General features: G+C 44.3%; 1 protein-coding gene across 1 annotated transcript in view; it reads left to right on the forward strand.

Annotated features, from left to right (window-relative positions):
* Nucleotides 1–17041, forward strand: part of LOC126176778 (uncharacterized) — a 209537-nt gene extending 192496 nt beyond the window's left edge. The window contains exons 9-11 of the mRNA XM_049923946.1: nt 2170–2382; nt 6426–6656; nt 14762–17041. Coding sequence (XP_049779903.1) covers nt 2170–2382; nt 6426–6656; nt 14762–14910 — 593 coding nt within the window. The 3' untranslated portion in view covers nt 14911–17041. The remainder of the gene's footprint in view (nt 1–2169; nt 2383–6425; nt 6657–14761) is intronic.
* Nucleotides 17042–17801: the final 760 nt, after the last annotated feature.

Here is a 17801-nt window from a genome sequence, read left to right on the forward strand (position 1 = left end):
ACAAATATTTACACACAATTCAAAAAAAAAATTATATATCGTTAGCAGGTGCCATGCATCATGCATTTTCGGTGTTACATCACGATGTGCGTTTGACCGGTAAGGCTGTGTGTATCTGGTGCAGTTTAGTTCCAGTAAAGGAGGTCGCGGCAAAGCGTGAAATAAAACACACGCATTGGAATTCCGTGAAAATTTATTGCGCACGAGTACAAATGGACCAAAAATGAATCAAAATCAACTACTGTCCTTCAAAATTACCACTAGAGGATCCAGACAACGTTGCCAACGATGGGAAAGGCGTTGAATGTCATTGGCGTTAATTAGTACCACCTGTCGCCGAAATGCCGTAAGGAAATCCGCCATGTCTGTAGAGCTCCTCTCATACAATGGTTTCTTCAGATGCGAATGAGATCAAAGTCGTGTGGATTGAGGTCAGGTGTGTGGAGTGGATGAGAGAGGATTTCCCATCCCAATGGTGCACACAATTCTTGACGGCGCCTGCTGTGTGGGCTGTAGCGTTATCATGCAGACTGCATTGTCCAGCAGTGCTCTTCGTTTTCGCCGTCACCCAGAGCTGCTCGGAGTTCCGTATGACGCTGAATAGAATTCTTGCCAATGAGAAAGGTAATCTTGACGTTTGCTAACTGTTCGTCTCTACAACCATCTTGTAAGACGGCCAAGCTCATACTGAATGTTTCAGGCGCTGGAACCGAGCCATCCCCGTATGCGATAGCGATCTGTCGGTTGATCTCGGTACTGCTTTCCGCGGGCTTTCGAGTGTATTTACTGTGATTACAGCGATGCCACTTGTTCGCACGATGTACCATACTTACCTTGTGTAAAGATGCTCATACGAACATAAAGACATATATACAGAGAAATCACGATATAAAGAGCTTGAACAGTGATTTACGTTTATTTTACTGTATCTACATGGGAACAATACGTGTAACTAAAGAATCTTGACTAACTATATACAAAATAGAACATAAACAAGAATTCAACAGAGATCAAGTATCGTAAACCTGGAGATGTGTGTTTGTGCAACCACGTTTCACAAGCATCTGTTAAAAGCTCGTAAAAAGTAACAAAAAGTATATCTGAGTGCAGCTAGGGTGTCGATTTAATTACCATTTCATTCTAGAGAAGCTGCACGGTCATCAATGGTATCTGTTCTTTCGGAAACAGATATTGCCTTCATATATAGTTTAAATATGGCTACCCGGCCATTGACCTTCTTGTGCGAACGCACACGCTATGCCCCAACTCGTACGGGACTTGGTAGATTAATCTGCCACGAGTAATGAGAGTACGATGGGCAAACGTGTATTAGGCACAGTACGAATGTAGTGGTGTGGACGTGTTGGGAATGTGAGTCTCACGGGGAGCGTGCAAGGGATAAGTCCCTGCAGTCGCACTATCCTCTGTGCCCTCGGTGGCTCAGATGGATACAGCGTCTGCCATGTCAGCAGGGGATCCCGCGTTCGAGTCCCGGTCGGGGCACACATTTTCAACATGTCCCCAATGATGTATATCAACGCCTGTTTGCAGCTAGGGTGTCGATTTAATTATCATTTCATATTTGAGTGTCTTTGTGACACAGTAAAAGAGAAGCATTTTCTGGAACAGGCATCCCCAATTCCACAAGGATTTACAGTACGCGTGCTGTGCTTCGAAGAAACTCCTGGAAACAGAAAGTAGTTTACGTCTCCTGCTTTATTCTGACAGTACCACAGAGGGTATCCTTGAAAGTTGGCCGAAATAAGTGGGATGACCAAGTTGCCGGTCGCGTGAAATTTTCGAAATCAGGGAGAGCTTTGAAATTACTGGTTGGATCGCAGCGTAGTACTGATCTTTAAAGCCGACTGTAAAGCGCCAACCACTGCACATTCTTCCTCCGCCAATTTCCGTATCTGTAACTTTAAATCGGAGAACGGAAGACTGACGTTAATTACATTGGAACACTGGCCTCCTTCGCCAGTTGGTCTACCTCATCGATGTAATCAAATCCTACACGAGTTGGGACCCACAGACAATATATTCTCACTCATTCTGCAATCATTCTAGTACAGTTTGTAATTCACGGATGTTCATTTTACTGCCCCGCATCGGATTTTCCATAGATTGCAGTGAGCCGCGAGAGAGGCTGACAGTCGATTTCTTCCGCAGTGGCACCCAACGGCGACCACGTGATCAGCCTGGTGGACGAGATCTCGTTCCAGTTCCCGCCGTCGCCGCCGCTGTCGCAGATAGACGACATCCCGCCCGAGCAGTTCTGCAACGGTGACAACAGGCCGGCTGACTGCGGCGCCAACTGCATGTGCACGCACAAGGTGGACGTGCCGCTGAACGCCATCGTCGAGGTGGTGCTCGTCGACGAAGGTAAGCGGCGGCGCGCCGCGAGGGGTGTCCGTCCCCAACAGCAGGCACCGGGGTTCACGTCAACAGATCAGAAGAGGGAGCGGGGACATCACCTAAGCTATGACACTCCTCACAATTCATATCCATCACTGTTGTTAAGTCTTGAGTACCTTTACTGAATACATGATACACACGTTATTAGTTCAGTGATTGAGAAATATGGCCTTACTCTTAACGACTCAAAGTCAGCTTCATCTGACAGTTTTTATAGACTGGCAATACAATAAATACAGGTTTTTTGTGCTGTTACTGCAGTCAGTTCACTGACACGTCGCCCAAACGTTTACTTCGTTTTCCGTCGAGAGTAACGCAAACCTCACGTACCGCTTCTCTCGATGGCGCTAGTTTCTGTTAAGTCATCGAATGTGGTGTAAAGCTTCCAGGCGGCACGCTATTCACATAGGGCAAGAACAGCACAAAACCCCATATTCATCGCGTTTTGTCGTATCTGTAAAAGAATTGTATCATTAAATTTGCCTCATACAGGTCTGCTATTCTGGTAGGTACTTCCTGCTTCGTCTTTGCAATGTATAGATGGATGCAGTGCAAACTACTATTGCACATCGCGCTTTTCATGCATTTGTTTCTCATTACAATTTTTTTAACGGTGTAATTTTTGGGTTCTTATTCGATAGGCCTGTCCCAAATTGGTATAGCGTGCTGCTTTATGTACACACAGTGACACCAAAACACGAAGAATAATCAGTATTCTAGCAGCGATTAGTACGCGCACAGTTCGAAAATTAAGTTCCGATCGGCCGCGAGACAGAAACCACAGTGAAAACCCGATGAAGATTTCCATAGGTGTGTTGGGCAGTGACTACAGTATGCCTGTCGATCGCATACGTCGCTCTTTTCGTTCTCAGCGCACAGCGAGCATGTAAAGATGCCTACAAAATATAGTTTCCTGCCAGTTACGAACCTTGCCGCAGTGTTTACACTGGTTCCGTGAGATCACCGAAGTTAAGCGCTGTCGGGCGTGATCGGCACTTGGATGGGTGACCATCCAGGCCGCCATTTTTTGGGGTGCACTCAGCCTCGGGATGCCAATTGAGGAGCTACTCGGCCGAATAGCAGCGGCTTCGGTCAAGCATACCATCATAACGACCGGGAGAGCGGTGTGCTGACCCCACGCCCCTCCTATCCGCATCCTCCACTGAGGATGACACGGCGGTCGGATGGTACCGGTAGGCCACTCGTGGTCTTAAGACGGAGTGTCAGTTACGAAGGCTGTTCGGAAAGTAAGGGCCGATCGGTTGCGAAATGAAAACCACAGTGAAAATGAAATTTTTTTTATTCGCAACAGTTAGCCACACCTTCCAGCTACATCTCAAAGTAGTCGTCGCTCCGACTTAGACATTTGCCGTGGCGTTGTACAAACTTTCCAGGACGCTCGTCACATAAAGCAGCCGCCTGTGCTTTCCGCCAACGTCTACGCTGGCCTGCCTTTCGTTGTCTGTGCCAAAATGTTGTCTTTGTAGTCAGCGGTCCATGTGAGCAGAGATGAACAACGGAGGGAGCCAATTAAGAGCTGTATTGTGGGTGATGAAACACTTCCCATCGAAAACGCTGCAGGAGCGTCTTCATTGCCCCTGCAGAATGCGGCTGAAAATTGTCTTGAAGAGAAAAGGCATAACATTTATGTTATGTGGGCTGCATAGCTTCAGGTGAAACCTCTCGCCAGATCGACATACTTGGCGGAGACACTGTTGTTTCAGGCATTTCTACGTGATCACTTTCCACTCTGAACTGAAAAGACCAACGGGCTCACTAAACACACTACCCAACACATCTGTGCAAATTTCCATCGGATTTTCCCAGTGGTACCCATTTCGTGTCTAATCGGACGTTACTTTCCGAATGCGCCTCGTATGATGGCCTGATGAGAGATTTCGCCTGATGTCATGCAGACCACATAACATAACTGCCCTGCGTTTCCTTCTTCGTGACAGTTCTCGGCCACACTCTCCAGGGACAAAGAAGATACTCCTGCAGCGTTTTCGGTAGGAAGTGATTGATCACCCACAATACAGCCCCTAACTGGCTACCCCTGAGTTTCATAGCTGTTCACGTGAATCGCTGCCTGTGAAAACAACGGTTTGCTAGAGACCACAAGAAGCAGACTAGCGTAGAGAACTGACAGAAAGCACAGGTGCTGCTTTCTAAGACGGGGGTGTTGGAAAGTTTGTAAAACTTAACGACAAATGTCTAAGTAGAATGGGCGACTATGCAGAAAAGTAGCTGGTAGGTATAGCTAAACGTTTTTCATATTCGTCGTGGTTTCCATATAGCGAGCGATCGGCTGTTACTTTCCAAGCAGCCCTTGTGTTACTGCTGTGTGGTGGTAGCAGACAGCGCGGCGATCTGCGAAAACATCTTGAGCACGGTAACTGTAACAGGCTAAACTACAGCTGTGGCTTACTGTCGGTCAATCGACAACAGACTTGCCCCGTCACGAGCATGCTCTCCAGTCGCGGTGTCTGTTACCGCAATGCATTACCGCAACCCTGTCGCTGATGGAATGTTACTTATTATTCGTGTTGTGTTGTCCTTGTCAACACATATCGCACTGGACTAATGTGTCAACATTCTAACGAAGTCGAACAAAAAATTGTACATAAAAAGAGTGTTTGAAAGAGAAACGAAAAGACGTTTTCCGCCGACGCTGAACGTCGAATGAAAAAGCACGATGAATAATATTACTTTGGGATTCTTCCGTCTGCAGAGACGAAATTGCAGATACCTGCTGGACCACGAGAAAACAATTCGCCTATAAACTCCAACAAATAGTTTATCATCCCTTCCGTTTAAGATCTATCTAGAAGAATCAATATGCAACACAAGATTACATACGCAAGGAAAATAGTAAATTTTACTGACAACATTTTTCTTAGAGCTGAAAGCCAGCAGCGCAACTATTAAATTAATCTGCGCCCTGCATAACACAGAATGATGTTCAAAAATACGCAAGCAAGACAAAAGAGTTGAATCACAATAATAATTATGAATAAAAAGTTGGTATAGCGGTAAGATATTGCCAAAACTAAAACAAAACAAGCGATTCAACTGTGTATTTCTAGAACAGGTTCATAAAAGGAATAAAGCGTATTAGGGAGGAAGGGGTAGCAAAAAATATATCTACTCTGAGCTGCATCATGGCCTGAAATTTCAAGGGAAGTTTTTGAAACGGCGATATTTGATGCTACATACAGGGTGTTTCAGCAACCCCTTCCTATGGGTTTTATGCAACCTGCAACACCTTCAAATAACACAGACAAGATCTTCATATTGTCTCAGTCGCTATACGCCAAAGTCCTACAGAAAAAAGTGAACAGGACCTTTCTGTAGGGAGTTAAATGTCGTTAAATTTTGTTCTGTGATACATTTTCGCTAGAGGCCATAGTTTTCGAATTACTCTAGAAAAACGTACAAAAGTGACCCTCAAACACGTTTTTCTTTAATGAGTCGAAAACCGTGGCCTCCAGTGAAACCGTATCCCAGTACAAAATTTAACTACATTAAATTTGCTACAGAAAGGTCCTGATCATTTTTTCTGCAGGACAAATACCTCGTGTGTAGTAAGCAAGAGAATATGAAAATCTCGCACCTGGTTTTCGAAGGCATTGCGGGTTGCATAAAACCTCTAGATAGGGGCAGCTGAATAATCTTGTTATGTAGACATATAGTACCATAATGTAAAATAAAGTTTAGGAGTACATGGAAGACTGCTGAGTTAAAAAAAAAAAGGTAACAGAATTAATGCTGCACTTGTGTTTTTCTCACTTGTATTGCAATGTTCTTAGAACTGCTATTGCAATATTCTCAAACCATCACACAAGAGATAAACTGTCCAGAAGTTATCCGTAACCGTCCCTTATAAGTGGTCATCGGTCAGCTAGGATGTGAATGTCAGTCTAGTGTATGGCGCAGAGGACACAGTGTGTGTGCAGGTGTGCTGGGCGAGACTGAAGGCCACAGCCGGCGCCTCCCTGCCTCTGTTACAGTCCAGCAGCCCAACCTCAGCCACCCGTTCCATCTGCACGGGTACGCCTTCAACGTGATCGGTATGGGCCGTTCGCCGGACCGCAACGTCAAGAAGATCAACCTGAAGCACGCGCTGGACCTGGACAGGCGCGGCCTGCTGCACCGTCAGTTCAACCACCCACCCGCGAAGGACACCATCGCCGTGCCCAACAACGGATACGTCGTCTTCAGGTTCCGTGCCGACAACCCCGGTGAGTGCGCCGTGCGCCAGTCTGCCTTTGTCGCCTATGTTCTGTTTTTTCTTTCATCTGCTTTTGATTGACTTTTTTCATACTCTACGGTACACTGAGGAAGAGTATCAGTATAATGTATCGCGCTCCAAAAGTTATGTCATTCCTTCGCCAGTCAGGTGGATCGTGGGCTTGAGCAGTACACTGGCGCTGCTCATCCGGGAGCATTTACAAAACATACAAGGATATACAAACCTTAAGCTTTAGTGAATAAATCGAAGAAAGACCAAAGTTATAAGAAGTTGCAGAAATTAGAAACTTAATATCAGAATTGGTGATCACAGCGTAGATGACGTTAAGGAACTCTGCAACGTAACCAGCAAAATAACTCATGACGGACGTAGCAAGGAGGACATAAGAACCAGACTAGCGCTGGCGAAAAAGGCATTCCTCACCAAGAGAAATCTGCTAGTAGCAAACGAAGGTGTAATTTGACGAAGAAATTTTTGAGAATATACGTTTGGAGCACAGCATTGTATGATAGTGAGAGGTGGACTGTGGGAAAATCGGAACAGAAGAATGTTGATAATTAGGTGGACTGATGGTAAAGAATAAGGATGATGTCCCCTGAATCGGCAAGGAAACGAACATACGGAAAACACTGACAAGAAGGAGGAACAGGACGGTAGGACATCAGTTAAGGCATCAAGGAATAACTTCCTTGGTACTAGAGGGATCTGTAGAGGGTAAAAAGTGTAGAGGAAAACAGAGATTGGAATAAATACAGCAAATAATTGAGGGCATAGGTTGGAAGTGCTATTCTGAGATGAAAATGTTGGCACAGGAGAGGCATTCGTGACGAACCACATGAAACCGGTCAGAAGACCGATGACTCAAACAAAGAACATAAGAACCAGTCAAGCATTATTTCTCGGTGTGTACAGCAGCAAAACTACAGTTGTAAATGCCGAATGTACGATAGGGAACGAATGGTTGAGAAGGGAGTGAGACGATATTCAATCTCCACACTGAGTAAGAAGTAAAGGAAACTAAGGCGATAATTGGAGAGGGAATTGAGGTTAAAGGAGAAGAAATTAAAACTTTGAGGTTTGCTGAAGACATTGTAATTTTGTCAGAGACGGCAAGTGTTGAGTCGTGCAGGAAAGCAATTGTAAGGACAAGAGTTTATAAGAGTAACATCAACAGGAGCATATAAATGGTAATAGCATGAAGTCGGATTAAATTAGGCGACGCTGAGGAAATTAAATTAGGAAATGCTACACTACAAATAGTAGAAGAGTGTTTTTGTTTGGGCAGCAAAATAACTGACGATTGCTGAAGCAGATAAAATATAAAATGTAGACTAGCTACAGCAAGAAGAGTGTTTCTGAAAGTGTATATCTGCAGTGTCTAGCTTTGTACAGAACTGAAACGTGGATGATAAACAGTTCGGATAAGAAGGATACAGATGCTTTTGAAATACAGTGCTACCAAAGAATTCTGAAGAATTAAAAAGAAAAGAAATTTATGGCACAACTTGACTTAAGGGATACGTTGATACGACCCGTCCTGAGGCATCACGGGATAGTAAATTTGGGAATGGAGGGAAGTGTGGAAGGTAGAAACTGTAGAGGAAGACTAGGGTTTGACTGCAGTAAGTGGTTTCAAATAGATGTAGGTTGTAGTGGTTACGCACAAATCAAAAGATTTGCTCAGCATAGATCAGCGTGGAGAGCCGCCTCTATCAGTCTTCAGTCTGAAGGTCACAACAGTAACGACAACAAATAATTCGCGGGAATGCGGCCGCATAAATTCGTCAGACCCTATTGAAATTTCGATAGGTAATGATAGTGTACCTAAAAGTAGGCTACTCTTTAGCGCATAGCGTAAGGTGGGTTGTGCATTATGGATTTACGTGGTATTTCCGTGATGTGTACAAACCTTCAGGAATGTTGGAGAAGGGTAAATTCAGCCATTTGAGGTAACTGATCGTAGTCCGCAAACGACCAAGTCGAAAGTTCCGTCTTAGACTTGCGCACCGTTCAAACAAAGGGCCCCAACATAGGAATCCTGACCACTATATACGGGATTCCTGCTGAATACTGTTCAGTACCCTCAGACAATTTCACCCGTTGATGGCGCACGCAATGTGAAGTCAGAGAAGCAGAAAGTCCCAAGTCTATGGTACAGTAATATAATAATGAATCCCATTTACGTGCACAAGTTTCACAAGCTGCTACATTTACAACACAGTTGTTCAAAATGGCGTCTCCCAGCGTCAGTGCAGGCATGGCATCGTCACACAAAGTTGTGTTGTACCCATTCTAACATTCCCAGTGACGTCCGAACAATGTCGCAGAAAGAGAGAATTCTTGCCAGGAGATCCTCTTCCGTCTCAACAGAATGAATCAACTGGAGTGAGATCAAGCGAATGTGCTGGCTACGAAGCACGACCTCCTCTGCCTATCCACTTTTCAAGGACTGTCTGATCCAAACGTGTAATACACCCAAGTATTCACTTGTGCATCGTACATTCAAGCGATGCCACTGCGATTTACACGTTTGGTGCAAATATACTACAAACTTTGTACCATATTTCTGGAACGGCGTATGTCAGAGATCGATTACTGAGACGCGAGAGGTGGTGGAAGTTTTGTGAGTGTATTTAGAATGGGAGTCAGCAAGCTGCATTTCAAAACATTGCAAACCATGTGGAAGGCGTGAAGCATCGCTACAAAGTTTCGTGAACAATATAACTGAAAACTGTGTCTTAGTGAACGAAATGGCACGAGAGCCCAGTTGAGGTGCAGATCAGATCGATAACTGGTTTACCGATACTTCCGTGTCGGCGATACCCACGGGATCATACGGTGCAGACCGTGAGAACTTTCTTACTCTCCCTGCGCTCTGTATTCAGCAGGTTGCGAGATAAGCTGTGAGGGTACTCATTAAGGCTTACCGGCATAAATCTGAATAACGTGAGAGGTATGTTAAACTGAAATTCGTGTGTACTTTGACAGGAAGATTACAGATTGGTAGGTAACAGCATCTGGGCGAGGTCACTAAATGGCAGTGGCGAAGTGGCGATAGATGCGAAGTTAGTCTGTTCGATTCCCAGTGATGTCAATACTTATATTCCTCGATATTTTAACTACAGGTAGGTGTCGGAGCATACAATTTCTAACTACGCGCAGCCGGTCTAGAGTAAAACTACACTTTCTTGAAAATGCTTTAGAAATAAGGAGCAAGTCAAGTGGTGAAACATGTTATAGAGCTACCTGTAAATGAATTATGTACCTGTAATATAAATGAAGCTATTCTTGATTATTTATCTTCATATTATTTGTTTATGTTTCATTCTTATAGTACCACACCAATAGAGATTATGCCGCCAGCGATTCTGTAATAACATTTAATTTGTTCTTTACTGAAAGGATTTAAAACATGCAAAAACAATAAATATTGAATGAACTACCAGAGCTTTAAGAATTAAGACACATATGACACTTTCTTGGAGTGAAAGCAGACTTCGCTGACGTCTAAGTAAGAAAAATTGTTGATTTACGTTGCCCTTTTTTTTTTGTAGGTGACGACACTAGATCATTTTTATGAGAAGGACCTGCACCGTAGGTGTGAAAAGTAAGGATAGAAAAAGACTGCCACTTTTGTAGATTCTGATGATGCTGTGTGCATTATGTATGACACGCCCAGAAGGCGAATGCTCATGTGAATTTTATGTGAGAGCATGTTTGGAAAAGTAACAGGATGGGGTGGGTGGTAATAGGATCTCACACCAAGCTGTTGGAAGGATGGGAGTAGGAAGGAAGGAAAAGTGATATGGAAAGGGTGGATTTTGTTAAACCTGGAAAAAGGTGTAGATCACCGTTAGTTGCTGTATAAAGGCCTCTTCTAGATTTTACCCAGCATTTGCGGGCTATACACATATGAGTTGCTTCTCCATGTTTTCTAACGTCGTCTGCCCACCTTCCATTAGGTCATGGTTTTCGTTCTTTTCTTCTCACTTGGAATCCAGCGAAGAACTTTCCTAGTCCGCCTGTCAGTAACACCTCCTTACATCCCGACCGACCTCAATTTCACTTTTATCACAGTCATAATACCTTCTTGCGCTTCACTCTGTCCCCTGGTTTATTTGTTTGCTATCATGCATCTCAGCCGCGCGGGGTAGCCGTGCGGACTCAGGCACTTTGCCACGGTTCGCGCGGCTCCCCCGTCGAAGGTTCGAGTCCTCCCTCGGGCATGGGTGTGTGCGTTGTCCTTAGCGTGAGTTAGTTTAAGTTAGATTAAGTACTGTGTAAGCCTAGGGACCGATGACATTAGCAGTTTGGTCCCATAGGAACTTACCACCACCTACCACGTAACTAACAGTAATTCTTAGCATGTACCACTCCATCATTCGCTGACAAACCTTCAGTTACCGAATAGTTTGCCCGTTAAGAGTCCTGAACTGTCGCTACCGTAAGTCAGAAATAGTAATATACACTGACTATTAACGTTGCTTTCCAGGCACATCACAAGCTTAGTTTTGAAAAGCCTATTTAGTATACCAAAGAATTCCAGGTCAGCTCTGACCCTCTGTGTATTTATTTTCTTCCCCATCCGCCGTGTCTTATATTATACACTACTTCTATGGTTTTAGCGCTGATTTGTACTAGTTTCCTTTCGATGTATTGATTTTGCGCTGTTTTAGTTTTATCGTAATTGAGTTTCTGGCATAATTTAAAGCTTGTTAAGTTCTGCCAGTCATTGCTGAAGTTTATCTGCACCAAATGCAGCACAGTACAGTGCCGTCGGCTACGTACGTCGCTCTGGATCTTCATGATGGCGAAGTGGCATAAGAAATCTTCTTTTTGCCTATGTGTGCTAAAATGCATAAAAGTTGAGTGCCATTCAAAGGTAACTTGATTTCCGCTGCACCTCAAACAAACAATCTTACTATTACAAACAAATGGCACGTATCAACACATGAAACATAAAAAGCACCACTGGTGAAATCGGTGATGAAGGTTCCAGTAGCATGTACGTACTGCTCGTTCGTTTTTTTCAGTTGAACGATCTGAACGGTTCCTCTAAGTCTGCTGAGAATAAATTGATAAGAAACCTCTCCACCTGATCGTTCTTTAAATTCTGAATTTCGCACTACCGCAATGACGTACATCTGTCAGTACAATAATATAGGTTGAATCAATGCCTTATTTCTCAAGGTTTACTGTCCAGATTTGTTGAAACTGAATCAAAAACTTTCTTAAAATATAATAATCCTAGAGAAGGCAGCATTCCAAACTCACTGCTCTGTCTTAAACTTTCATTCACCACTTGAAACTGATTTATTGTTCTAGAACTAGTTCTAAGGCCAGCTTGCCCCTTTGCCGATTAACTTCTGGTACTTTTACCATACTATAGTTGGCTATTTTAGTGAATAAGTGTCATAATACAGAAATGAGGCCAGCAGTAATATAGTTTATTTTTTTATGGAAAGATATCAGAACATACATTATGTGATCAAAAGCATCCGGACACCTGGCTGAAAATGACTTACAAGTTCGTGGCGCCCTCCATAGGTAATGTTGGAATTCAATATGGTGTTGGCCCACCCTTAAACTTGATGACAGAAGTTCGTGGCGCCCTCCATAGGTAATGTTGGAATTCAATATGGTGTTGGCCCACCCTTAAACTTGATGACAGAAGTTCGTGGCGCCCTCCATAGGTAATGTTGGAATTCAATATGGTGTTGGCCCACCCTTAAACTTGATGACAGCTCTCAGTCTCGCAGGCATACGTTCAGTCAGGTGCTGCAAGATTACTTGTGGAGTGGGAGCCCTTTCTTCATGGAATGCTGCACTGAGGAAAGGTATCGATGTCGGTCGTTGAGGCCTGGCACAAAGACGGTGTTCCAAAACATCCCAAAAGTGTTCTTTAGGATTCAGATCAGGATTTTGTGTAGGCCACTCCATTACAGTAATGTTATTGTCGTGTAACCACTCCGCCACAGGCCGTGCATTATGAACAGGTGCTCGGTCGTGTTGAAAGACGCAATCGCCATCCCTGAACTGCTCTTCAACAGTGGGAAGCAAGGAGGTGCTTAAAACATCAATGTAGGCCTGTGCTGTGATAGTGCCACGCAAAACAACAAGGGGTGCAAGACCCTTCCATGAAAAACATGACCACACCATAACACCACAGCCTCCGAATTTTACTGTTGGCAGTACACACGCTGGCAGATGAGATTCACTGGGCATTCGCCATATCCACACCCAGCCATCAGATCGCCACATTGTGTGTCTTCATTCGTCACTCCACACAACGTTTTTCCACTGTTCAATCGTCCGATGTTTACGCTCCTTACACCAAGCGAGGCGTCGTTTGGCATTTACCGGCGTGATGTGTGGGTTATGAGAAGCTACTCGATCATGAAATCCAAGTCTTCTCACCTCCCGCCTAACTGTCATAGTACTTGCAGTGGATCCTGATGCAGTTTGGAATACCTGTGCGATGGTCTGGATAGATGTCTGCGTATTACACATTACGACCCTCTTCAACTGTCCGCAGCATCTGTCAGTGAACAGACGATGTCGGCCTGTACCCTTTTGTGCTGTACGTGTCCCTTCACGTTTCCGCTTCACTATCACGTCGGAAGCAGTGGACCTAGGGATGTTTAGTAGTGTGGAAATCTCGCGTACAGACGTATGACACAAGTGACAACCAATCACCTGACCACCTTTGAAGTCAGTGGGTTCCGTGGAGCACCCCATTCTGCCCTCTCACGATGTCTAATGACTACTGAGGTCGCTGATATGGAGTACCTGGCAGTAGGTGACAGCACAATGCACCTAATGTGAAAAACGTATGTTTATAGGGGTGTGCGGATACTTTTGATCACATAGTGTACATGCTGGTCAAGCTAGAAGTCGACATGTTGTGTACATAGTTCCGCGTAATCAGCGCGTACATGACTTTCCCACTAGAGAGCGCCCCACTAAGCACAAAAGCGCAGGCGCAGCGCTCGTCCGTCTCCGCATTACGAGATGGCGCTGTCTCAGAGACGGACCAAATTCTGCTTCCGGCGATCCGCGTATTAATATGTAACGCAGCCAATGAGATTGCTGCTAACGTAGAACCTTTTCTCCTCGCAGATCACACTCGCGCAGTGATACATGAACGCTCGAGGTATTATTATGAGTTTACAGACCTCCGATTAGTCAGTCTGCATTAGTCTATAGTCAAGTTTCAGTCTGCACCTAATAAGATTATCATATTCCTGCACATAGCCACGAAGAGAAATGTATAGACACTTTGTCAAGTTATCAGAGATATGAGAGAATAAGATTAACGTACCAAGACCAAATGAACTTCAGATTGTCATTTGTAAACAGCATGCAGAATCAAGTTACGTAATATACATGATTTTTATTATTTTAATAAATGTGTGTGAAAATTAATCAAGTTCTGTTTAAAGTTGGTCACCGTCAATCTGCTACTCTAAGCGTGCAAGTGGCATTTCTATCGTCTGACCTAACGGCAGAAGATAAACACGCCACGATAAGACCACGAGACATATTGCTGACGCTCGCCTAATTCGTTAGAGCGACAAGTCAAATAATCTGACGGTGTGTGCACCGAAGGTCTTACAGTACGCACACCACAAGACAGTTACTGTTTTGTTAAAAGATTGTGTAGATAGTGAAGTTAAAATCTTCTGTGTTGTTAGGTAGCATCGTATTTCTTCAAATGATCGACGTTTCGACGCCTCTGCTGGGATCTTCTTCAGGATCTTGTGGTGTCCATTGAAGAAATATGACGTGGCCTAACAACCCAGAAGATTTTAACTTCAGCGACAACGGCCACGAAAGCCTATAGACTTAAATTATGTGGATAGATTGTGGGTCGGATGACTCGCAGCAGCTACAGCAGAGTTACTGGGTTTTGGCGACTACGGTTGACTGGTAGTTAGATTACTAACTGTAAAGCAAGGCACTCGTTCCTGGGGGCACTAATACTTGCCGGAAATCTTGTTTCTGCGGAGTGAGAAGGCTAGGAAACCGTGGGGTGACCCACCTCACTGAACGTGCACTGTTGCTGACGGAGGCGCGGCGCTCGGTGTGTTGCAGGCTACTGGCTGTTCCACTGCCACTTCCTGTTCCACATCGTCATCGGCATGAACCTGATCGTGCACGTGGGCACGCACGCCGACCTGCCGCCGGTGCCCGCCGGGTTCCCGCGCTGCGGCGACTTCCTGCCACCCATCGAGCTGCACTGAGCAGCCCGCACCTCGCCTCCGGCCATCGACAGCGCGCAAAGGCGGTCGCCACAGCGAGCTCGCTCCTTGCCTAATCCCGCACCGCTGTAAGGCGCCCAAAAAAGTTCCTCCACACTGGATTTCTTGCAAAAAGAACAGTTATAAAGAGTATCAAACACGGCCTGACAGAAAGCTCCTAATAAATCCCCACCAGCAAATGTGCTTCCATTGTGAACCTAGCAGTGACAGAATCCAGCGGAAGATGAACCTAAGGAGACGTCCAGCTTGTACTTCTCAGACATCGTCCTTTCAGCTAGCTATACAGCGAATCGGACATAGGTACGATAGCGCCATGTCATATGATGCTCACTGTAGTCTACCGTAATAACGTGGACATTTTCGCTAATGACCTTATCATTAGACTTCACTTTAGCCTGAAGTAAAATGATACTACTGTAATTGAGAGGCACAAACTTTGTTATACTAAAAGCTGTAAACCGAAGTGGCCGCTTGGTTAGCATTCATCAAAATGCCCAGCGAAACATAGATCACTGCATCTACTGACGTAGTAGTGCCTTTCCACTTTGGAAGTGTCTCCATTTGGTTCCAACCGACCATTACAGCACAGAGAAACATCTTTACAAAGTGCTTTTTGAGGGAAATTCGGTGGTCTGTCCACAATCAGTTCCACAACTGAAGAGAAACCCAACAGACCACACATCCTTCGTCCCGATTGAGGCACTTTTTCGAACTGGTGGGGATCTAATGAATGTTTTGATAGTGAAACTGCCTTCAACCCTTCCTCTTGCCTGATACTCGGATATCTATCCAGGTGATGTGAATTTTTTTAGGCACCTTACCGAAAACGAGTTGTTCCCTCGCCCCCATTCATTCACTGAGAGGATGCGACATACAAGTTCCTGTTTTCCAGCGACCAGAAAGCACCCGCTTTGTGGAGGTTTCCCGTCACTGGAATCTGAGCGAAAAAATATTCCGCGATTCACCCTCTCGACATGAACGTCGTCGTCCCTCGCCCGACCCTTCATCCCCGCATCGCCTGCCCCCCCCCCCCTCCCTCCCTCTCACATTCCCGCTAGGCCCGCCGCTTGCCGCCGGCTGTGACCGACGTCCAAAGATTCACCTGCCATCACCGCTCCCACCACCCTCTCTCGTTTTCAGAACACGATCCTTCCTTCCTGTCTCGACGTCTGACCCAGACGTGTCATTTGGCGCAGACAGCAGCGGCGCCGGCACGGCGCAGGCTTCTGTTTCCCCCACTCCCAGAGCCTCCCACTGTCAGCGCCAGATACTCACGTCCCCCGCGTTGCATACAGCACACGTTCTTCATTGTCAACTACGAAACAAAGTTTCATGTCGTGACAATAACATCGCACCAGCTTTTCAGAACAGCTTGTGACTATTTTTCGGTGACCATATGTCGAGAGCGTAAGACACTGCGTATTCGAAACACTACTACTGTACCATTTTAATGACTCTGGAGCACTGTACATAAAAGGCTGGTGCGAAAATCCGCGACTTATGACACCAGTACCATATTTTTAACTGTATTTATTGAGCTTTAGTATTTATGTGAATTTAAATATGTTAACACCGTTCATTTAGTACCAGTAATGGAAGAGAAATTAAACTCTCATTAATGTAAACAAAGCTAGAATGGTACGTGCATAAGACAATATTCACGGTTGTACATATCATAAATACTACGTGTTATTTTCTGTTTGTTGTTAATGATTGATTTTATAGCTAAATGTGATGCACCAACTTCCTAAATATGAAAAGTTACCGTGAAGCACACTTGAAGATTACGCAACGGTCATCCAGTTTCCAGATGTATATGAAATTTGTTCATGTCATGTACTAATTCTGTTAATAACATACATAATTTTTCACTTTTTGGGTTCCTGCAGACGCGCCGTTGCGAAGAATACGTAACTTGGTTATCTTACGTTTTACTTGTTACTTGTTCGCGGCACCATATCATTAATTGTTAAAACGTAAGATACACTCAAGTTATCCCATTCTTTTTAGTTAGTAAAAACTGTATCAGTATTTGAAGTGCTTGCCCTGTGCATATATGTAAGTACACGATAATTTTTTCAGTTAATAAAGTTGTTGAAATGTTTGCAATTTAGTAGCTGTTTTTTCTACACCTCCTTTGCCAGACACACTATTATTAACTGTTATGGGGAGGAATCATTTCTGGTGGTACATTTCACTGCTCTACGTCTTCGCATCGAAGATTAATTTCTTCTCACACAACTGAAGAATCACCTCGTTCTGTCTCATTTTAAGTTGTAAATCATTAACAGAAGAAGCAAACAGAAGTTATGTTGTGAGAATCTGATACATGGAAGAAAATAACGTGCTAGTAAGTCTCAGGTGTATGTTAAGGTAGTTAGTAGTGATGCCCTCAGGCTATCATATCGCTTAATAAAATACATAAATATGTAAAAAAAAATGAGAATAACACTTTTCTGAAATCAATTCAGCCCTTAAAGAAGACATCAAAAAATATTTTTGGTCTACTTACGGCAGATTTGTTCTGAGAAGCAATATGTTGCTCATACAAAAGTTAAATAGCGTTAGACGTAGATACAATCCAAGATGACAGCATTGGGTCGTCGTAATATCCACGAAAAAACAATTTTATCGTAATATCCAGTGTCATTTAGAAAGCCGCAACAGCGACGTACAGAGAAAGATGAATGTAAAAACGCCAGGACCCAGATTCTGTAGAAATATGGTATTCAAGATGCCTCAGTTCATCATCCATCTCAAAAATAGACACGGCAATGTCCTCTTCTACAGTTTTTTCCCCTTCAATTCCATTCTTTATTTCACAAGGAGACTGGGTTTCGCTACGGCATTAACTGATGAAAGAGGTAAGTTAG

The sequence above is a fragment of the Schistocerca cancellata genome, chromosome 3 (assembly GCF_023864275.1).
Source record: "Schistocerca cancellata isolate TAMUIC-IGC-003103 chromosome 3, iqSchCanc2.1, whole genome shotgun sequence".
Taxonomy (NCBI): domain Eukaryota; kingdom Metazoa; phylum Arthropoda; class Insecta; order Orthoptera; family Acrididae; genus Schistocerca; species Schistocerca cancellata.